General features: G+C 44.3%; 1 protein-coding gene and 1 pseudogene across 2 annotated transcripts in view; one reads left to right on the top strand and one right to left on the bottom strand.

Moving 5' to 3' along the window:
* ANXA2 (annexin A2) overlaps nucleotides 1-19,984 on the bottom strand; it is a 49,913-nt gene extending 29,929 nt beyond the window's left edge. Inside the window, exons 1-4 of one of the 2 annotated variants that reach the window (XM_010374232.2) lie at nucleotides 19,879-19,984; nucleotides 19,192-19,272; nucleotides 7,152-7,210; nucleotides 3,506-3,605 (exon numbers count right to left, since the gene is read on the bottom strand). In XM_010374232.2, the coding sequence (XP_010372534.1) occupies nucleotides 3,506-3,605; nucleotides 7,152-7,199 (148 nt within the window). In that variant the 5' untranslated portion in view covers nucleotides 7,200-7,210; nucleotides 19,192-19,272; nucleotides 19,879-19,984. The remainder of the gene's footprint in view (nucleotides 1-3,505; nucleotides 3,606-7,151; nucleotides 7,211-19,191; nucleotides 19,273-19,878) is intronic. The other variant, XM_010374231.2, reaches the window with a different exon arrangement.
* Nucleotides 11,691-11,997, top strand: LOC115897426 (annotated as a pseudogene).
* Nucleotides 19,985-23,172: the final 3,188 nt, after the last annotated feature.

Below are 23,172 nucleotides of genomic sequence, written 5' to 3'. Positions count from 1 at the left end.
TGTGCCACTGCACTCCAGCCTGGTGACAAAGCAAGACTCTGTCTTAAATATATACATGTAAACAAATAAATAGGCCAGGCGCGGTGGCTCACGCCTGTAATCCCAGCACTTTGGGAGGCCAAGGCAGGTGGATCACAAGGTCAGGAGTTCAAGACCAGCCTGGCCAAGATAGTGAAACCCCGTCTCTACTAAAAATACAAAAATTAGCCGGGCGTGGTAGTGCACACCTGTAATCCCAGCTACTCGGGAGGCTGAGGCACAGAACTGCTTGAACCCGAGAGGCAGAGGTTGCAGTGAGCCAAGATCATACCACTGCACTCCAGCCCGGGTGACAGAGCAAGACTCTGTCTCAAAAAAATAAATGAACAAAAATAAAATAAATAAAAAGTGGTCCTAAGTGAAACTCACTGAACATTAAGTCTGGGGAAAAAAAAAAAAGGAGATGGGGAATCTAAAGCTAGACCACAAATATGAGACTTAATAGAAAGTCAGTAAGACCACAGTTGAACAATGTTTTTCGATGGGGAATCTAAAGCTAGACCACAAATATGAAACTTAATAGAAAGTCAGTAAGACCACAGATGAACAATGTTTTTCATATCTGAAAATAATTCAAGGCAATGAAAAAAATCCACTCCTCACAGGTGGGTGCTACATCATGTGCCTAAGAACACAGGCCTAGGGGTGGACAGAGCTGTGTTCAAATCCCAGTTTGATCCAAGGCCAAAAGACCTCAGGCATACTAATCCTGACTTAAATCACCCAAAAACTGGGGATGACAGAATACTACATCAGAGGTTACTTTGAAGTTCACCTAAGATAAATGTTCCTGAAGTGCTTGGTGCAATATCTGCCCACAATGAGCAGTTCATAAATAGTTGCAATGATGATAATGATAATGTCAGCTGCTTTTGATCAAACTGGAATGTTGGAATCTAAGCCTTAGCCCTCCAGACGTTTCTGTCTAAAAACTAGAGTATTTTTCTACTAACTCCAAAAGGGCCTGAAGGTATTTTTATTACCATGAGAGTTTCAGCTGTGACCAGAGTTCATTTGCGCAATCTTTACATTCCAGTGCACTAAGTGCTTTCTCACGCAGGGACAAAAGAAGTCTTTGTCCCATGCTTCTGAAAAGCACCATCTTTGCTAGATGAGTTAACTGCTAAACTTAGGGTTGCTGCAATGGCATGCTGGGAAACCACATGAATCTAGGCACATCCAAATAGTGAAGTAGCATGGGTTTTAGGAAAGCAGACCACAAGGAGGTGGATGTGCATGTGTGTGCATGTGTGTGTGTGTTTTAAGGTAACATATTTTGAGTACCATCTATATGCCAGGCATCGTGCTAAATGCTTCATATTTCATAACAATCCTGTGAGGTGGGAACTTTTATTAGCGTCCCTTTATAGGCAAGGAAACTCAGTCTTATCAGTTCGGTGTTTTCCGAGTCAGATGGCTAATGAGTGAGCTGTGGAGCCAGCATTTGAACCTGGGCTCACACACGTTCTCATCCACTATGCTCCACTGACTGGAACTGACTGTAGTGAAACAAGCCCTGCAGATTGTAGCTTAATTTTCTGATTAGTAACTTTTGGTAAGAATGGTCATTTAAAAGGACCAAAAAAAAAAAAAGATTGGGCTGGGCGAGATGGCTCCACCTATAATCCCAACACACTGGGCGGCGGAGGCAGGCAGATCACCTGAGGTCGGGAGTTTGAGACCAGGCTGACCAACGTGGAGAAACCCTGTCTCTACTAAAAACACAAAATTAGTTGGGCATGGTGGTGTGTGCCTGTAATCCCCACTACTAGGGAGGCTGAAGCAGGAGAATTGCTTGAATCCGAGAGGCAGAGGTTGCGGTGAGCCGAGATCACGCCATTGCACTAGGCAACAAGAACGAAACTCCATCTCAAAAAAAAAAAAAAAAGTTTTTTGTTTGTTAAAAGTCTAATTTGGATGCTTCATTATTCTGCCCTCAGCTGTGCAGACAGTCATCTGGGGGGTGGTCCACAGCAACCACACAGAACATAAGGCTTCCCTGAGGCAGATGATGCAAATAAATCCTCATATCTTGTTAGAACCATAGAAGGTTAAATGGATTTTTCTACTCTCCTTCCTGTCTCTGGAAACAAGGTCACCAGATTCTACACAGTTTTAGGAAAGGTGACCATACAATGTATCCTCCAAAATAAGACAGTTCTGAGAGTGCAAGGTGCACTATTAGTAAATACGCCGGCATAAACCAGGACATCATCCTAGTTATAGGTTTCTAGGTCATCCTGGTTGAGGTTTCTCAGTCTTTCAATGAACCGTTTGTGAACTGTCTAAGTGTGTCAGTAAGCTAAAACGCTGTACATAGAAGAGAAAAATGTGACATGGCTCTTTACCTGGGGCATGAACCAGCAGTAGCTCTAATTGTGCTGGGTCATGTCTGTATCCCAATCTGGCCTCATGGTGAAAGGAAGTGCTTTATCCAAGGGGGAAAAGTGGAGAATCACAAGAGTCACCACAAGAACTGCAATATTTTTCAGGGGATGGGGCAACCCCAAGGATTGCTTCATTAATATAAGCCCAGAAAGTCTGAACATCCTATTTTGTAGACCCAGAAAACAATATAATGACCATAAGAAGCTCTTCCTCAACCCTAACCCATTGGCACTTTATTTGCTTTATCTCAAGAGGAGGGTTTTTATGCCTCCTGGTCTTCTCTTACTCATCCTCGAACTTGAGGAAATATACTCATTCTGACAGCTCTTCTAATTCCAGCTCCAGGCCTAAGGAGCAGCAGAACTTACAGGGGTTTAAAAAAAAGTCTGAATTTTTCACTCTCTAGATCAATCTAAGAGCAACGCAGTAAGATTTTCCCAGCATTTTTCCAGCAAATGTAATTAAATTCCAGGGAACTTGGAACAAGAAATGCCCTTAGGGACCACCATGACCAACTTCTTCCTTGCAGAAGAGGGACTGAAGCCTCAAAGTGAAGAGCTGCACCCAAACGCATACCATATCCCTAGGACCAGATCTGGCTCCCAGACTGATTTCCTTTAACCACTACTTGGTTTAAATACTATCTCATGTTGTAGATCTCACCAAAGAGAAGAAAGTAGGGGGTAGGGGAGGAAAGAAAGGAATGGAGGGAGGAAAGAAAGAAGGGAGGGAGGGAGGGAGGGAGGGAGGGAAGGGAGGGGAGGGGAGGGAGGGAGGGAGGGAGGGAGAGAGGGAGGGAGGGAGAGAGGGAGGGAGGAAGGGCAGGAAGGAGGGAGAAAGAGAAAGGAGAGAAGGAAGCAAGGGAGAAAGGAGGGAAGGAGAGAAGGAAAAAGAAAGAAAGAAAGGAGGGAGGGAAGGAAGGAAAAGAGGCATGGGTTGAGCCAGGTCTGGATCCACTCCATTAAAGCTCAATGACAATTTCAAATTACCAATGTATGGCAATTTGAGGGAGAATAAAGAGACAACCAAAAATGTCTCAGTAAGACCCTGACAAGAGGAGGACAAACGTATCACCTACCTTTGGTCTTGATGGCCGTTTCAATGTTCAAAGCATCCCGCTCAGCATCAAAGTTGGTGTAAGCTTTGACTGACCCATATGCACTTGGGGGTGTAGAGTGCTGAGGTTAAAAGATAAACATACTCAAATGACACACATTTAAAATTCTCTTGTTGAAATAACAATTCCTAATACGTTTTCCTATTGTTTCTTTTAACAATTCAAATGATTCTTATACTAAGTAACTAGGTAGGTATTAACACACCATCACACGTCATGCAAGTAATTTCATTTTTTCTAATAAGAATTCTTCAAAGGCTCAGCTAGTTTAGAATATGCTGTCTCAATTTCAACTTTTCATCTTACTTTTCATGAGAGCTCAAAAGTAGACAATGCAAAGCTGGAGACCTGAAGCCACCATTTACTCAGGAAGGCTCTGAAGACCATTATACTGGGCTGGCAACAATTTGAAATAAGCTGAAAATATGGAAATGCCTCAATGACAAGAGTGTTTAGTCAAGTTTCTGCTACAGGCACATGAATTTCTACTGGGCTGGTGTTGCTGAGCTTACAATTCAGATAAATGATGGAAGCAGCTTCTTCCACCTCTTTACTTTGGTCACCACTGTGGCACCAAAGTGGTCTGGCCGGACAGCCCACATCCTCCTTGTGTTTCCTCCCCTCTCTCCTCTGTATCCTTCCCACTGCCTTCGTTAACACCATTCCTTCTGCCTACCACCTTCCACTCTTGCTAAGATTTCTTATTGCCTTTTAAACCACACCCTCTTCCTTTCCCAATGCTTTTCTTTTCTTTTTTTTTTTTTCTTTTCTAGGTAGGATCTCACTCTGTTGCCCAGGCTGGAGTGCAGTGGTGTGATCATAGCTCATTGCAGCCTCAACCTCCTGGGCTCAGGTGATCCTCCCACATCAGCCTCCTGAGTATCTGGGATTACAGGCACCTGCCACCACACCGGGCTAATTTTTTCACTTTTTTTTAGAGATGGGATTTCTCCATGTTGCCCTGAGCTCCAGTGACCTTCCCATCTTGGCCTCCCAAACTGCTGGGGTCACAGGTGTGAGCTACCACGCCCAGACTCTCCGTGCTTTTCGAAGCTCATTATCCTTCCTGATATGACAGGTGGGAATCTCTCCCATTCCAGATTGAGGTAAGGACAATGGCATGCTTCTACATCAGTTCTTCTTCCAAGGTATTAACTTCCCTCCTTCTTTGAAATGCTCTTACCGTTTTCCCTCTCCCTGCTACCCAGTCCCAAAGCAAAGGGCAGACAAAGATGATGGACAATCTGATTGTGGTTGGCTGATGACTGGTGGAGGCAGCATCACTGCCCACCCTCAACATCAAGGCTCCCATCCTACAACCCACCCATATAATGTGATGACTTGGCCTTGGTGCAGTTTCTGTAAAGAGTGAAAAGGCCAAGATCCCTGAGTTACTTCTCCACCCACAGGCAACACATTATAAACCACCCAGCACCCACAACATTCCATTTTATTAGCACTCAGACTGTACAGGTGAGCAACTAAGATGCCTTCCTCCTAGATGTCTCCCAGGACAGGCCAGAAATCTAAGTTCACTATTTGACAAACGTTTCCAAATGCACTTGTGAGGACTATCTTGGCCAAATATTAAATCCAGTTAATATTTATAACTCTGACATACAATGAATGCATTATCAAAGTATGTTCCATCTAATTTCACCACTTAAACTTTCCAGTAAGATGAACTTGATGACACGGAGCACACATTCAGGAAAAAGGCAAAGTGCTATTTTGAAATGCTCAGTGTGTTTGCTGTGGTAGCTATAAAATGTGGATGAAATCTAAGGGAAAACATTTTCCCATTTATTAACAGTGCCATCAGTTATTTACAAGGCAGGCAGTCCAGCCATTGAGCCATATCACATATGACTGCATTTACCAGGAGATATGTTGTCTTGTTCCAAAAACAGTGAGTGGGGAAAAGCTTTGTGTCATTTTACAGTGCCTCTGGAAACGAAATTAAATAGAGAATTGAACCTATTACCTATAAAATCCACGTCTGAAATCAAATTAGTGAGGCAAAGTTATCTCTTCTTTCCTTAAAATACTGGGGAACATGTGACATTTTCTATTTCTGCCTCACCTCCCCACACATAGAAATATACTAAAGTAGAGTAACTTCAGAGGCTACACGAAAAGCCCTCTTATAAAACCTGATAACAAAAACAATCTAAGTCCATTAGAGAAACAAATTATTTAGCACCTGAATTTGTCTGACCTCAACATGCACTTTGTATTATTGTCAAAAAGAGCATGCACAAGTTTCAAGAAGAAAAAAGACTTTTTAAAAAAACTCTATAGGCTTTATTTACCCTCCATACAACCTGTGCTTTCACAGGCTCCACTAATTTGAACATTTTGATGGCAAGTACCATGAACAATACAGAGGGTATTGTACCATGTGACCCAAGTCACTGTCAACCCTCTGTTGAGTGATTCATTGCATTTTAATTTCAATCAAAGCATATTTTGAAAGATCTGTCAGATATGGCTACAAACCAGTATCAGTGCTGAGTTTGTATAAAAGCCATTTCTGCCAAGATGACCTGGAAGATGTATAGTATCATTAGTTATTTTACATATTCACAATTTATATTCCACTTGATTCTGAAAGTATTTGAAATAATTTTATTTCACATATAGCTTAAATTTTTTAATTGTAAAAAAAAGAAACAAATGCAACAAAATGTCTAGGCTCACATATTTCCTATGAAAGAAAATTCAATTTAGTTCTAAACTCCCTAATAGTCAAAGCAAAAAAGGAAACAAATGAATTATAATAATTTCATTATATTCTTGGTTTTTTAAAAGAAATATCCTAGCTTTTTTGGAAAAAATATTTTTCAGGTGTTAAATTTTTAAAAGTACAAGTCCTCGGGCCGGGCGCGGGGGCTCATGCCTGTAATCCCAGCACTTTGGGAGGCCAAGGCAGGTGGATCACAAACTCAAGAGATCAAACCCATCCTGGCCAACATGGTGAAAACCCAGACTCAACTGAAGATACAAAAATTAGCTGGGTGTGGCGGTGCGCGCCTGTAGTCTGAGCTACTCACAGGAGAATCACTTGAATCCGGGAGGTAGAGGTTGCAGTGAGCCGAGATCGTGCCACTACACTCCAGCCTGGCAACAGAGTGAGACTCTGTCTCAAAAAATAAATGAATGAATAAATACAATGAAAGTATAAGCCCTCATCTGGAATAACTTCCTGGACACTGTAAGAAATCCAGAAGATGCAGAATTATTTTTGATATGGCTGTGGCTTATGCCAACCAGTAATAAAATCCCAGGACATGACATTAAAAGTCATGTATCATCATAACAATTATTACCAATGACATGTTAAGTATGGCAGAATAAAATTCCAGCCATTCCAGTGTCACTAATTCCGTCCAATTTTAATGTGAGGCCAAGAAAAGTTTCCAGTGCCATGCTATTTCCTTCAAATTGAACTACTAGCAACAGCTGAAGTATTGAGAAAGAGGAGAACCAAATGATGACTGTCTGAAATGTCCCCACCTTCCTTAGATGTACAAGGAAAGAGAGTAACATGGTTATCCAGAGATGTCCAACTTGCAAAAATCATATAAAGTGAAATTGATATACTTACATCACCCTCCAAGCTGAGCTTGCACAGGATTTCATGAACAGTAGACATTTTGAAGGAAGCTGGAAAAAAAGTACATCAAAAAGTCTTTATGAAGAAGCTTTCCTTTACTCTGAAGCACAGCAATTCATTATACTAATTTCTACTCCTTGGACCATTTCATCTGAGGCTACTAGACTAAATTTTGCAAATAGATGCAATTCTCATGTTATGATTGAAAAAACTAAAGCTCAGAGATGGTCTGCCTTGGGTTGGGATGGACTACTAAACTAGCCAGTCTTTCTCTTCCTCTGTGTAAACAGAACCTGGGGAGACTGATTTGTGAATGCAAAAACAAAATGTTCCCCGTGGCTAATGCAACCTGTTCAGACAGGATAAAACTGAGTCTTCTACTTCTCATAAAAGGTGATGGGCTTGCCAAACCAGCCACTACTTCTGCATTTCTCATAAGCAATTAAACAGATTGAGAAGGACCTGAAAGCTACAATGTGAATTGAAATTAGTAGCATTCTCATGTTGCCCTAATTCTTAATTGAAACCTTTATTATTACCCATAATTACTTTCTTAGTCCAATGATACTTAGAAGATATTAAAGTATTTATGAGAAAGACGATGGACAGATTTTCTGACCTTAACTCATTCCATAAAGAATTGAATCTGTTGTATTTAAGATTCGAAATGGCTGAAATGAAGTCATCTTCTTCCAGTTAATATACTTAATGGGGCAGCAAAACGAGAGCCTGATGAATCGGCTTTCCAGCTTTGCGATCATACAGTTCTCGGAAACTGATACGCCCAATCCCTGCCAATAACGAGTGCTCAATTGGTGGTAAATTATCTCAACAGAGACAAGACAGGTCATCAACATAATCACCCCAAAAATAAAGAAAATAGAGTAGAGCTGCATCCTGAAATAAACAGGAACGACATTTAAATTGCAGCGACTCCTGCTTTGGTCTCTTTTTCCTTAATATTCTTTGATCAAGGAAACTGCACACATGCAAATTCAGCTTTCTATTCTCTTCAGTTTGCTTAGTCTAAGTATTTTCATAAAACTGGTTTGGCGAGAGTATTTGACATAGATATTTGCTAACTTATAGGAACATTTTGGACTAAGCAGATCCCAGGCCTGGTGTGGGAAGAAAGTGGGGAAATGTAAGAGGAGAGGATTTGCCTTTAGTTGTGGTGAAGGATGTATTTTTGCAAGATTCTTATCCTGGGCTCTCCCCTAGACCACTCCCCTCTTCTTGATGCTCACAGAAGCTTTTTACGCACAGCGAAGTCAGTCAAAGACCTTCCACTTCCCTCACACAACTCTCAGACAGCCTCCCCACCCCAATTTATCCCACAGATGGGGTATAATGCTGATTTGTAAAAAGTATTGCTCTAGAAATAAACTGGTACATTCAGAGACATGAAATATTATTCAGCATTGAAAAGAAATGAGCCACCAAGCCATGAAAAGACACAGAGGAACCCGAATTGCACATTGCTAAGTGAAAGAAGCCAAGTGAAAAGGTAACATAGTGCAGAGTTCCAACTTCATACCATTCTGGGAAAGGCAAAATTACGGGGACAGCAAAAAGATCAGGGATTCAGGGGAGGAGGAAATGAATAGGTAGAGCAAAGAGGATTATTAAGGCAGTGAAATGATTCTATATGATACCGTAATGGTGGATGCATGCCATATATTTGTCAAAATCCATGTACAACACTAACAGTGAATGCTAATGTAAATTATGGACTTTGAGTGATAATGATGTGTCAATGTAGGTCCATCAGCTCTAACAAATGTACCACCCTGATACAGGATGTCGACAGTAGAGGCTATACGTGTGTGGGAACAGGGGAACATGGGCATTCTTTGTATTTTCCATTCAACTTTGCCATGAACCTAAAACTTTCCTAAAAATGAAGACAACCGGCCGGGTGCCCAGTGGCTCACACCTGTAATCCCAGCACTTTGGGAGGCTGAGGCAGGCGGATCACAAGGTCAGGAGATAGAGACCAGCCTGGCCAACATGGTGAAACCGAGTCTCTACTAAAAATACAAAAATTAGCCGGGCCTGGTGGTGGATGCCTGTAATCCCAGCTACTCAGGAGGCTGAGACAGAAGAATAGCTTGAAATGAGAAGGCAGAGGCTGCAGTGAGCCGAGATCACACCACTGCACTCCAGCTTGGGCAACAAAAGCAAAACTCTGTCTCAAACAAACAAACAAAAAAATGAAGACCATTTTAAAAAGTCTTCCTCTGTGGCAGAACCATCCAATACAGCAGCCACCAGCCTCATGTGGTTACAAAGGATCTGAAATGTGGTCAGTTCAAACTGAGATGTGCTGTAAGTGTAAAGGACATACTGAAGTTTGAAGACATAGTATGAAAAATATATATAAAATCTCTCATTTATAATTTCTTTCTTGGTAAAGGCAGGGTCTTGCTATGTTGCCCAGGCTGGTCTCAGACTCCTAGCCTCAAGTGATCCAAGTGTTGAGATTATGGGCATAAACCATTGTGTCCAGCCCAATAATTTATATATTGATCATATATTACAATTACAACTATGGTATGTTGAGTATATCTTATTTCCATTTAATTTCACCCATTTATTTTGCCTTTTTTAATGTAGCTACTAGAAAATTTTCAATATAGGAAGCTCTCGTTCTATTTCTATTGAGTAGTACTGGTCTAGAGGATCTCAGAGAGCCGTAATCCAATCTTAATCCCAAAACCTTTGTAACAGCCACAAGTTTGAGTCTTCTTGACTTTTTTTTTTTTTTTTTTTTTTTTTAATGTTTCAGTAGAGACAGGGTCCCACTATGTTGCCCAGGCTGTTCTTGAATTCCTGGGCTCAAGCAATCCCTCCGCCTTAGCCTGCCAAAGCACTGGGATTACAGGGTGAGCCACCACGCCCAGCCGTTTTTTTCTTTTTTTTTTTTTGAGACAGGGTTTCTCTCTCTGTCACCCAGGCTGGAGTGCAGTGGTGCAATCATAGCTCACTGCAGCCTTAATCTCCAGGGTTCAAGAGATCTTCCTGCCTCAGCCTCCCAAGTAGCTGGGACTACAGGTGTATGCCACTACACCTGGCTTTATTTTTCTTTCTTTTTTTTCAGTAGAGATAATGTCACGTTATGTTGCCCAGGCTGACAGTCTTCTTGACAGAGCAAGAAATCTCCAACTTCAACATGAACCAAGAAACATTCTAGAGGGTCTCATCAGCATCCCTCAGCCCGAGAATTACCAAAGCAGAGTGAAATTCCTAGGACTCACATCAAACCACCCAAGCCCTGGCCTTAACTATCACCCCTGGACTCAGTCAGAACTGGACCAGGTCTGCAGCAGGGGAGAAACTGTTGTCATCTGCCGTGCAGAATTCTAGTCTCCATCATAAACAGGCAAGAAATAAAAAATGTCAAACGTAAAACAAAAGCAAAAACCAAGGACCAGCAAGTCAGAGTTGCAAACAGAGTTGTTTCCACTTAGAGAGTATAGATTAAATTCCACTTTTTATGAAATTAGGTACCTCACATCGGTTCTGATGTTTAGAAAATCTCAACTAGAGACACGGTAACTTTTCATTGTGTTGTTCTTTCAAGCTGTCTTTCAAGCTCTGAGCTTTGTAGACTGCTGCCTACCCGTCTCCCACATGGGACTCCCCAGTACTGTGCAGACAAAGACAATCTGATAGGCTTCTTTACACCCTCCATTCATGTTAATTCTTCTCCCACAGCCACAACACCTTGAGGAGACTGTTAAAAGCCCCACAAATTTTCCTTTCGGTTTCACCTTCACAACTCTGCTGCTCTTCCATCAAATTAGTCCTGCATGCCACTATCAACTAAATCTATTTAATCTTGTCAAAATCGTTCAACATCATCCGAAATCAGTCCTCCAACAGAGCCCAGCCTTCAAAGATGAGCATCAGAATCCAGCCTCAGTTCCCTCTATTTACTCCCCAGCTAAAGTAGACTAGGGCCAAAGTGTGACTTGACTGTCCACAGTCACCACCACTTTAGTATCTGCTCCAACAGGGTCACCATGACCCCTACTCCACAGAACTCTATCTTACCTTTCAGTGTCCGGGCACTTTTTGATACCACTTAATTCATCCATTCGGCAGAATGTTTTAAGTGCCCTACACGTGCCAAGTATTCAAATGGCAAATCCATAGGTACAATTCAAAGCAGTAGAGAGTATATGGTTGACCTCATCTTCCCTGCATAGTCCCAGTCCCCCTACAGATTTAAGAGTATCTTTACATAAAGTAGGTGCTAAATCAACTTGAAAACAATGAGTTGCTATTTTGCATAACATTTATATTATTTATAACCATTCTGCAGGAAAAAAACACACAAACATCACAATAACCACAAAGCCACACTTAGCACAAAGCAATATCTATGAAACGTGACATTATCCCACGAAGGTGCCTTTTGTATCCATATAAGTATTTCTTACTTCATGTGAGTTTAATGGCCAACATTTTTACCCTAGAAATAAAACATGGCCTCTTTCCTCCCATGCCGATGGCATTCCAGAAAACATGGTGAACATTCCTAAAACCTACTGCACTTTCTGTAAGAAGTGTGGCAAGCACCAACCCCACTAAATGGCACAGTACCAGGACTCCCTGTATGCCCAGGGGAAAGCAGCATTATGACAAGAAGCAGAGTGACTATGGTGGGCAGACTAAGACAATTTTCTGGAAAATGGCTAAAACTACAAAGGAGGTTGTGCTGAGGCTTGAGTGTGCTGAGCCCATCTGCAGATCTAAGAAAACGCTGGCTGTGAAGACATGCAAACATTTTCAACTGGGAGGACATAACAAAAGAAAGGGCCAAGTGATCTAGTTCTAAGCGTCATCTTTTGTTTTATTATGAGGACAATAAAATCTTGAGGTTATGTCCAAAAAACAAAATAAAAAATAAAATACAGTGCTCGCTTCACCACTCCATCAAATCCCCTAGCAATGGAAAGTCATTCTGCATATGATCAAATATTGCGAAGTTGGCTTTGCAATGTGCAATTCACTGTTTGTTAAAACATTAGTCTAATATAGTATATTTGACTAATGAGAATGTGTCAGTGTGCTGCTATCCTTGAAAGCAGGAAAAGGAAGTCTTGGCAGCGCTACTGTAGGTTACAAACAATGGTACTACTGAAGGAATTAATCAACGAACCCATACCAAGCACATGCTGAGCCTGCAAAATATGAAAGGATACAAAAGAGACTTATAAAACTGTGAAATGCAGACTTCCTCCCTGCAGGACCTTTGAGCTCTCTTCCCTTCGTGCCTCTGTGACACACTGAGAGTCTAGCACAGGGTCACCCAGTGAATAAGCAGCTGAGGCAGGGCCAAAACCCAGATCCCCAGACTCCTGGGCCAATGCCCTTTCAACCTCACCACAACGGTTCTTCATTCCAAGTGATTAAGACACAGAGAGAGAGAAAGATCACAGTCATCTGAGAGGGATTAGTTAAGGGCTTAACAGGGAGGCGCTGACTGCCCAGGCTGAGAACGGTGAATCACAGCTGAGAAGGGTGACTCACAGCCTTAAAGCAAGGGGGAAGGCCTCGGGAGAGGGGAAGAGGAAGAATGCCCCAGGGTGGCAGGAGAACAAGAGCACATGCTGGAAAATGAGCCATGTCCAGTGGGGTGCCCTGTAGGGAACCTAAAATATAAGTGCAAAGTTAAGCTTGCCTATGGAAATACGGATGAGCCAAAGTGATTGGGACTCAGTACTCATATTTATCTATTCACCAAAACATTTGCTCTGAGGCAGAATTTTCTTACTGAAAACAACTACTCTGACTTTAGTGTACCTATTGTTATGAATGAAAATTTAAAATGAAGTCTACATGCTGTATGAGACAATTCCACCGCTACTCACTCCTCATCACTGTGTAAAATTCATAAATCCATTAAAAGCAGAACTACTACTTTTTCTGGCAGACTTCTCTAAAGAACATGAAAATGGCAGTTTGCACCACTCTTTCCAACACTTCAGCCTCACCCAGCTGGCCGACTGGTTTCAACTTGCAAACAAGAAAAAAAAAAAATCAGCAAATTCAATCTGTTGATGAGTACATCTACACATCAGGGCCTTCCATTCCCAGGGAGGGCTGGGTCACTAGACAACATCATTACAATGGCCCTTTATCAGAGAAAGTTTTTCTGTTTAAGGAAATACACTAGAGGTACAGGGAGACTTACTGATAAGAGCCATACCCACCTCAAACTGGTTTAAAATCACTCACTACTTGGTTAGGAAAACAGGTCACTTGTCCCCACCCTAACGAAAAGAACAGTTCCTTCTGCCTTGAAAAGGTTGATAAATGAGACTGTGAATGCCCGGCTAGAAAAGCCCCCAGTGCAAGGCTGATCATTAATGAAATCCGTGCAGTTATTGAGAAACAAGTCATTTACATTCAACATAAGAACTATATTATTTAGGTTGGTGCAAAAGTAACTGCCATTATTTTTAATGGCAAAAACCACAATTACTTTTGTACCAACCTAATAATTAAAGGGTTTGTTCTTTAAAAAAAAAAAAAAAAAAAAAAAAAAAACTCTATAGATTTTATTTTATTGCTTCACTACAAAAGTGCAGTTACAAAAAAAAAGGACAAGTGAAGCAGTTTTCACTCCCAAAAAGAAGAGTAAAAGTTTACAAAAAGGTTAAAACAAAAGAAAACTTAAAAGTCAACACTTCAAATAGTAAAAACACATTCTACTGAATTGAAATAAGAACCAGATCCAGAAAGCCCAAATGTTAATCTGAACAAACACAAACATACTGCAACAGGGCTGGTCTGCACAGGCAAACCTGAGTCTAATCCAGAAGTTTCGTGGACACACCCACTTCACAGTTTAAATGTGGAGTGTTGATGCGTTACCACAAAACAGATGGCTAGCAACCATGATGAATCAATCAGGGACTGGATGATTCAAATGAAGATTTTAAAGCAAAAATGAGTAGGGGTGGGAGTGTGGAGAGTTGATTTTCCCCCATCAAAGCTCTTACTGTACACAATCCTGGGCATAGAGTCTACAGGCCACATTGGAATTTAAAACGGAAAAAAAAAAAAAGGCATGTACTGGGTGGTGAGAGGGGTTCCCACTGTACACCATCCTCCACCCACCTATTGCATCTTTATTTAACAGAACCTTTTTGAAAGCAGATACTCTTCTCCTTGGTTTTATGGTCTTGATTAATGACTGAGTCACAGGGCCAACTCATTCCCCAGAATTCCTGGAATTCGGCCCAGTGGCCTTGATCAAATCGAGCAGGAGGGACACACAGCACTTGCTCTAGCTTGTCTCTTCTGTGGCCTGATCTGAATCAATATTTGTTTGCTCCCTACTGACTTGTTGCAGCCTCATGCTCTCACAGCCTTTCTCTGCTGGTCTCCTGATCTGGGGCTGGAGTGGGTGGAAAGAGACTGGCAGGAAGAATGATGTCACTTGGCATGAAGCACTTTCAGGGTTGGGAAATCCAGGCCTTTGAGTCTACAACTCAATTTCAGTGTTTTATGGCCCACATATTGTATTTTCAGCAGGGCCTGGCCGCCTACAGAAAAAAAGTCTAATGTCAGCATTCAAGATCTTCCACACTGTGGACTTACCTACCTTTCCTTAAATACCTTCTGCACACACACACACACATACACACACACATACACGCATCCTGCACAGAAGAGTTAACTGGACTGTTAACTCTTCTCTAAACACGCTCAGCACTTTCTAAGTTCCCTCCACCAGGAACCTCCATCTTAATTAGCTGACATCTGAATGAGTCTTTAGGATACAGAAAAGCATAAATGCCACCTTTCTCACACACCCCTCCTTGCCCTGTGCTTCTGCTGCAGCTTTTTGTGTGTCTGTGCAGCATTAGAGTTGCGTGTGTAAAGTCTGTCTTCCATATTATCCGCTCACAGCGTTTCCAACCTATTCCTTCCTGTTTCCTCATAGATCTGAGCACAGTGCCTGGCACATGATAGGCATTCAATTTCATCTTGAGATGGTTTACACACACTGGGTCTTTCTATATTAGAAAGTCTTTTTTTCTTCTTTTCCAACACATTCTCCTTCCTCAGTTTTCTCTCTCCCTCAGACTGGACATTTCAAATGCAGTTCCAGTTCCATGCATTCAGAGCCGGAGGCTTAAATCATCAACTTCTGCAAATCTTAGCAAAGCCTTTGGGGCAGCCTCTTATCGATATATAGCCATGCCCCCCCACCTCTGTGCAGTCAGGGCTATTTGGGTCCTAGCTCTGTCCATAGGACAGCATGGGAATGTAACCTACAACTCCTGGCAAGAAGGGATCAAAGAGGCAGGATGTATGAGCGGCTTTAGGACTCTGATTTCCTCTGAGCTGTTAGTGTGTAGCCTGGGTGTGGCAGGGAGACAAAGTGCATGGACAAAGGGCTTCATATCACAGTCACCGCCTAGAATCAGAAATTTCTACACCACACCGGGGGTAAAACTCAGGCCACCTGGGTGCTACCGACTTGTGCTCTAACAAGGTTAAGCTCAGCTGGATGCAAAGCTTCGGGGTGTGCCGGGCACAGTGGCTCATGCCTGTAATCCCAGCAGTTTGGGAAGCCAAGGCAGGCGGATCACTTCAGCTCAACAGTTCCAGACCAGCCTGTCCAACATGATGAAACCCTGTCTCTACTAAAAATACAAAAATTAGCTCGGCATGGTGGTAGGTGCCTTTAATCCCAGCTACTCGGGAGGGTGAGGCTGGAGAATCACTTGAACCTGGGAGGCGGAGGCTACAGTGAGAGATCGTGCCACTGCACTCCAGGCTAGGTGACAGAGCAAGGCTCCATCTCAAAAAAAAAAAAAAAAAAAAATGGCTTCAGGGTGTATCCTAGAAGGGAGATTTGGAAGTAATCTGATGGAACCACCCAGAAGGACAAATATGGACATCTCCTGACCCCTACTGCTGACCTGTCCCTCCAGAAAGTAGATAAGGACTGCCTCTGGCAACAGCAGAAGAAAAAACGTACCAGGCAGTGAATGGGTGGAAAGAATTTTTTTAAAGGACTGGAATTTCCTTTGGTGTGGCCTACAACTAGAATAGGGTGTGGCACCAGGGAAAGTGAAGAGGATTCTCCTGTGAGAAAAAGAGGAACATTCCATTTCTATTTAATTCTCACAACTGAATCTGGAAGGCAGCTTAAGACACCATAAATTTAAGCAAAACTTCCCCAAGGTAGGCAAAATATGAAGTTTAGGTCTGTGGAACAGCCGAATTAAAAGGGAAATGAACCCCTGCCAAGTTTAGAAACTAGTGTTAATTTGGGAAAATATGAAGTTTACAATCCAAAAATCCACTTTTTGGAATTGTTGTGTCTTTTCTTTCTCTGCCAGATTTAAGGTCTAAAGAGCAGGGATTTGGGGGGCTGTCAGAGGGGAGTCTGTTTTATTCACTGCTGGATCCCTAGTGCCCATAACTATGAGTGGAACACAGGAGGTGATTAACATTTTGTGGAATAAATGGTTGTTTAAAGCAGCCCACTAGGGCCTGAGACTCCCTTTGTGACAATCCCACTCTCCCTTAATGAAAAAAGTCTCCGCAGGCTCCAGGCTCTGCACAAGCACAGAGAGAACAAAGGCTCCAGATAATACATTAGTGCCAGATTCTAGGCCCAATGGTGAGAGCCTACAGCCCTCAAAATCAATAGCAATTATAGAAGCATATCTACTTTGCCAGGAAAACTACTTAAATCAGAAATTAGCCAGGAAACTAACGGCCATGACTGCAAGCCTAATGTCAATCGATACCACAGTTTAATAGCTCAAAGACATAAGATGTTAAATATTGAGACTCCAGTGCAAGACTGAGCTCCTAATCAAAGTCAGTGAGTCAGCAATATTTCCTGGGCATTTACCACAGGCAGGCTACTTGGCACTGCAGGAAATTACAAAATCTAGACAGTCTCCAAATCACAAACCTCCAACTGTAAAAATGCATATAGATGGTCACACCCTTCCACTGCAGATGCAATGGACACTTGGAGAAACCCTTGACCTTTAGATAATCGACAGACTTGAAAGAAAGGAAGAAATTATTAAGCAGGACTGTGTTAACACTCTTGGCCCTTGCCCATCAAGGGCACCTCTGCTGCCCCAGTCTTACCAAAAATCTTCCTTCATACTGCCTGAATATTACCGCTTTGAGTTCTATAAATTATAGATCTGTTTAGGTGAACAAGGTTTTTGTGTGTTTTTTTTTTAATTATTTTATGTATTTATTTTTTTGAGACTGGGTCTTGCTATATTGCTCACATTGGCCTTGGACTCAAGAGATCCTCTAGCTTGAGCAACTGGGACTACAGGCCCACGACCACGCCCAGCATCGCTGTTTTTTGTTTTTTTTGTTTTTTTTTGAGACGGAGTCTCGCTGTCACCCAGGCTGTAGTGCACTGGCACAATCTCGGCTCACTGCAAGCTCCGCCTCCCAGATTCACGCCATTCTCCTGCCTCAGCCTCCCCAACAGCTGGGACTACAGGCGCACGCCGCCACACCCAGCTAATTTTTTGTGTTTTTAATAGAGACGGGGTTTCACCGTGTTAGCCAGGATGGTCTCGATCTCCTGACCTTGTAATCCGCCCGCCTCGGTCTCCCAAAGTGCTGGAATTAAGGAGTGAGCCACTGCACCCGGCCTGTTGTTTTTTAAATAACAGGACTCCTCTGGGTTGCTGAGGTTCTTAGGACCACCAACCATTTCTAACTTAATGAATATTGATTCAATCTGCTAGTCTCTAGCTGGATGCAGGTCTGCTGAAATGGGAAGGAGGAAGGAATGCAGCCTAACTGGACCGGCCTGGATGGCTATTGTAATACGTCACAGAAGAGCGTCTCTAAGAAGGTGGAAGGTGCCGGGCGCGGTGGCTCAAGCCTGTAATCCCAGCACTTTGGGAGGCCGAGACGGGCGGATCACGAGGTCAGGAGATCGAGACCATCCTGGCTAACCCGGTGAAACCCCGTCTCTACTAAAAAAAAAAAAAAAAAAAAAAAACCACAAAAAACTAGCCGGGCGAGGTGGCGGGCGCCGATAGTCCCAGCTACTCGGGAGGCTGAGGCAGGAGAATGGCGTAAACCCGGGAGGCGGAGCTTGCAGTGAGCTGAGATCCGGCCACTGCACTCCAGCCCGGGCGACAGAGCCAGACGCCGTCTCAAAAAAAAAAAAAAAAAAAAAAAAGTAGAAAAAAAAAAAAAGGTGGAAGGTGAAAAAAAGAAAGTGGAACAGCGGCAAAGACATAATTTTCCAATTAAAATAATGTACTCAGTGTCAACCTTAAAGCTAAAAAAAGTTTCAGAAAAATATTTCAGTGATTTAGTCTTCCTACACACATATTGCCCCTCACTACCCTCTACCTCCCCACCACCAACCGCATAATTAGGCAATGCATGTTAAATAGGTTTTTCAGGGCTAGCCTGAGAATGTCAGCACCTTCTGCAACACTGGTTCAGTGGGAAAGTGCATTCTACATTCCAAGTCACCAAGTTCCAGACAGGGACAGTAGCACACACATGTGAACAGAATCCATCAGTACAGTCTGGGGCCCAGGCCCTTGCAAAGCAACCGTTTAAGGCTCTTGGTAATGGCCCAGTGTGCACCCATGAGGCCACTCCTCTTTTACACACACACTCAGTGAAATGGCAATCTTACTACAAAAATGACACTTTGCATTTGCACAGCACTTTGTGTTTTTTGTGTACTTTACACATTTATTATCGAATGACAGTGTTTTTTGGAATCTCCAGTAACCTTGCTTGGGTAGTGGTAAGAATAGGTATCCTTAAGCCACTTACCCAGATAAGGAAACTGGTGTTACCCTCCTTCGTCTCAACAAGCAGGTGATGGAACCCAAGCCCTCCACAGCAGCCCTGGGGGCAGCTGCACTGAGTGGCCAGGAGGGAGCGGCCCCGGGGCCACGCCCTCCTCTGTACCCTCAGTTCCTGACTCATTGTCACATCATGGCGAGTAACAGGACAACACTCCCCACAGAATCATGGGGGACACTACCTTCCTGATGCCAATGTGTTCAAACAAGCGGGCAACTCTCCAGGTAGACTGAAATCCGAAGTTGCTATGCCACAAGATAACCTAGACCAAGGAGAATAACTGACGTTTTTATGTTTTCTTTTATGGGGGGGGAGGTTGGAGGGTGCCTACTCACATTCTCCCCTCTCATCTTCCCCCGCTACTTCCCTCCTGCTGGTCGGTTCAACTCCACAAGCGCGCGTTTGTTTCGAGTACAGTAACTTAGAGCAGATGGGGGCACTTCCTAGAGGGCGGTGGAAAGCCCACTCGCTACTGCTGCGCCGGGGACCCACAGCTCCCTGGGCGGCCACGCCCTGCCTCGGCAGCGCCTGGCGCGTCTGGAATGCGGGGCCTTCCTCCGCCCCCCTCCCCGCGCCGCCTCGCCCCGCTCCCGCAAGGACTTCTTGGGGAAGCCCGAACCTCCCAACTCTGCCCTGGACCCTCCCGGCTCGAGCCTCGGCGGCCCCTCACGCCTGCCCCAAACACCTTGTCCCTGAGCCCCCTCCCCAAAGACTCTCCAGTGCGAGCCGTCCCTTCAGTCCCCTGCCCCCGACGGCCTCCGGGGCCAGTCGCCGGAGCCTCCCTGCCAGGCGGTACCCTTCTTCTCAGCGTCTCCGCACCCCGCTAGCTGGCTGCTTGTAGCGGGCGGGCAGGGCACGCCCCGCTTACCTGGGCCGTGCGCCGAGAGCTGAGAGCGTCCCCAGATGCCGAGCAGAGCCGGCCGGCCTGGGTGGGGCTTTTATACCCGCCACATCCTCCCTCGGCTAGGCGAGACCCGCCCCGCCCCGCCCCGCCTCCCCCTTATACGGCCCGCTCCCACCCGGAGTCAGGGGTGACTCACCCCGGCCCGCCGGCCCCCAGGGACCGCGCCCTGGAACGCTCCCGATCGGCGCCACGTGGGAGCGGCCCCCGCGCCCCTGGCCCTGCCCTCCGAGAAAGCCCGGCCGAGGCTGCCCCGAGGCCCACAGGGGCCCCGTTTCTTCCTCCTTTCCTTATTTTACTTCTTAAGTGCCACGTCGAGCTCTCAGCTTCGGCTTGGGTTAATAAATTAACAAGACTTCAGTAGTAGACTCTGAACTTGGTTAAGTGGCTTTTTTATTTTCTGGCGTTAATGCAGTGGAGGAAAGAATTGTTCCAAGAAACATAAATCTGGACTCCCCTGAGCTGGGACTGTTGGCATCCAGCTCCCTATTACCGTCTTCAAACATGTCAGCTTAACCTCTGGCCGCCAGTTCCCGGGGGGTGCGCGGGGAGGGAGGGAGATTCGCCCTGTCCTGCAAAGCCTGGCCGGCCCCGGCCTCCCAGCGCCGGGAAGCCCCAAGCCCGGGCTGGAAGGCCAAACCCAGGAACCAGGATCCCACCTCAGTCCCGCCCAGGGAGGCGCCCCTGTCTCTAGCACGGCTGTGCTCTGCTTCTCTCCGCGCCTGGGGCATCTCTGCGCGGCCTCGTGGCAGGCGGTCCTGAGCCGGGTGGGGCCCATAGCTTTGAACCCGGAGTTTCAACAAAGAACTTTCCTCTCGTCTTTCTTTCATGACTGCTGGGGTGGGTGTGGAGGGGGGTGTTTCTTGCAGCCATTTAGCCAACTCCCTTGCTCCGTTTTGCTGTTTCTCGCTTTTCTTACGAGACAGAGAGAGAGAGAGAGAGAGAGAGAGAGAGAGTGTTTCTTGCAGCCGCCGTTTAGCCAACTCCCTTGCTCGGTTTTGCTGTTTCTCGCTTTTCTTCCGTGTGTGTGTGTGTGTGTGTGTGTGTGTGTTTCTTGCAGCCGCGGTTTAGCCCACTCCCTTGCTCGGTTTTGCTGTTTCTCGCTTTTCTTCCAAGAGTGTGTGTGTGTGTGTGTGTGTGTGTGTGTGTGTTTCTTGCAGCCGTTTAGCCAACTCTTTTGCTCGGTTTTGCAGTTTCTCGCTTTTCTTCCAAGAGTCACGTTGGCAACGTGCAGACAAACACCTATTTGTTGTATGTGAGGCAACGCAAATACTGTATTCGAACCTCAAACTAACAGGAAAGCAATGCAGAGAATACAGAGGACCTCTCACTGGTCTTTTAAATCCCTCCTTGCACACTCACTTCCTGCAGCTCTTTTTCCTGGTTTTGATGATTCTGTGTTTTAATCTCCCATTTATCTTAACATCCATTTTTACTTTCCAGTTGAGCATCAATTCACTCCTGGGAATCAGAGAATGATAGCAAGGCCAACAGATATTCAGTGCTCTGCTCACTGTCATAGAGTGAGACAGGCAAAGTCAGCCACAATTGGGGTCTCTTAACCCACCCAGAGCTCTCTGTTACCCAGCACTTTCACGAGGAATTATACGCGATGCTTTCGCTTTCATAAGGAATTATACACGATGCTTTCACGAGGAATTATACACAATGGGCCCTACCACAGGGCCAAATAAAAAATAAAGCAACACTTTGGGTACAATTGCTGATTTACATTTATAGCTCTTCAATTTAGCCTGAAAGCTTCAAAGTCAGAAAAGTGTTTGTCTACCTCCTTGGTGTGAACATTTCGAAAGGTTAGGGCTGCACAGGCAGACAGTAATATTGGGCACGATTCAGCCTCCCTTCTGTATATCTCAAGGTAGGTTCCACAGTCTCTTATTCCTAACTGTGCTGTGATAGGCCTTTTACAGAAGATAAATTTTAATTCAAATCATATGGAATATATAAAAGACATCAAATGTCCAAAAGAATTTTGTGCTCATCTTGGGCATGTAGCAAATCCAAACTTCCATAGATTTGTACAATCACCAGGCTTTGCTTCATGCTAAAGAAATGTGCATTGATGTTATCATAAAAATGAAGCTATTAGAAGTCATAGTTTGCTATTTCTGAGGAATGTGAGGCCAGTTCTTCCAGTATAAAAGATCTTTTGAGTATTAGTCAGAAGACTATTTTCCCCTCTGGTTGAGAAGAATGTTTACATCAGCCCCTCGGATTGCCTGCTGTTGTCCATATTGTTCGCTTAAGTGCTGAACTTTGTTTTGTTTGCAACTTACCTGCTGCACTCAACACCTCTACTAGCGCCTAGCTAGCAATGATAGGCACGCACTAAATGTGATAGAATGATGGAATACAATTATTCACTGAAAAATAGAATGTTAAAGCAGGGAGGGGCCCTAGAGATTAAACTGCCCTATCCTTGATTTTTACTATTATTATTATTATATCTTTTACTTGAGGTCTCACTCTGTCACCCAGGCTGGAATGCATGGCGTGATTAGGGCTTACTGCAGCCTTGACTGTGGAGGCTCAAGAAATCCTCTCCCCTCAGCCTCTTAAGTAGCTGGGACCGCAGGCCCGCACCACCAAGCCTGGCTAATTTTTCTATTATTTGTAGAGACGACAGGGTCTTGCTATGCTGCTCAGGCTGGTCCTGAACTCCTGGGCTCAAGTGATCCGCCTACCTTAGACTCCCAAAGTTCTGGGATTACAGGCGCGAATTACTATATCTGGCTCTTGATTTTTATATATGAAGAAATTGGAGTCCAAATAAAATCTCCTGCCCAGTCCAGGGATTAAATAATGCACCCAAGGCCCTCGTGTCAGTTGCTTTTGCAGTATAACAAATTATCCTCATAAACTTAGTGGTTAAACATAACCATTTACTTGCTTGTGATTCTGCAATTTAAGCAGTACCCAGTAGGGACAGCTTGATGCGCCTCCACAGCATGTTGGGTTGGGTAGTTTAGATGGGGTTGGAAGATAGAAAGCAGATTCCTTTGTCTGGCAACTGAGCTGGGATTGCTAGAATGACAAAGACCAGGCTGGGCCTTTCTCTTCCTTGGTCTTACATCCTCCGGGTTCTCCTCGTTTCCTCCACCATGGTAGTCATAGCAGCCAGGCTTCTAGAAGCAAAAGCTGAAGCTGCCAGGCCTCTTGGCTCACAGGCTGCGCAAAAACAAGCAATAGGCTGGATTTGCCCTATGGGCTGCAGTTTGCTGATCCTTGTTTTAATCCATT

Source organism: Rhinopithecus roxellana, chromosome 5, assembly GCF_007565055.1.
Source record: "Rhinopithecus roxellana isolate Shanxi Qingling chromosome 5, ASM756505v1, whole genome shotgun sequence".
Taxonomy (NCBI): domain Eukaryota; kingdom Metazoa; phylum Chordata; class Mammalia; order Primates; family Cercopithecidae; genus Rhinopithecus; species Rhinopithecus roxellana.
Note: the sequence above shows the minus strand (reverse complement) of the source record. Positions and strands in the feature narration are given on the sequence as shown.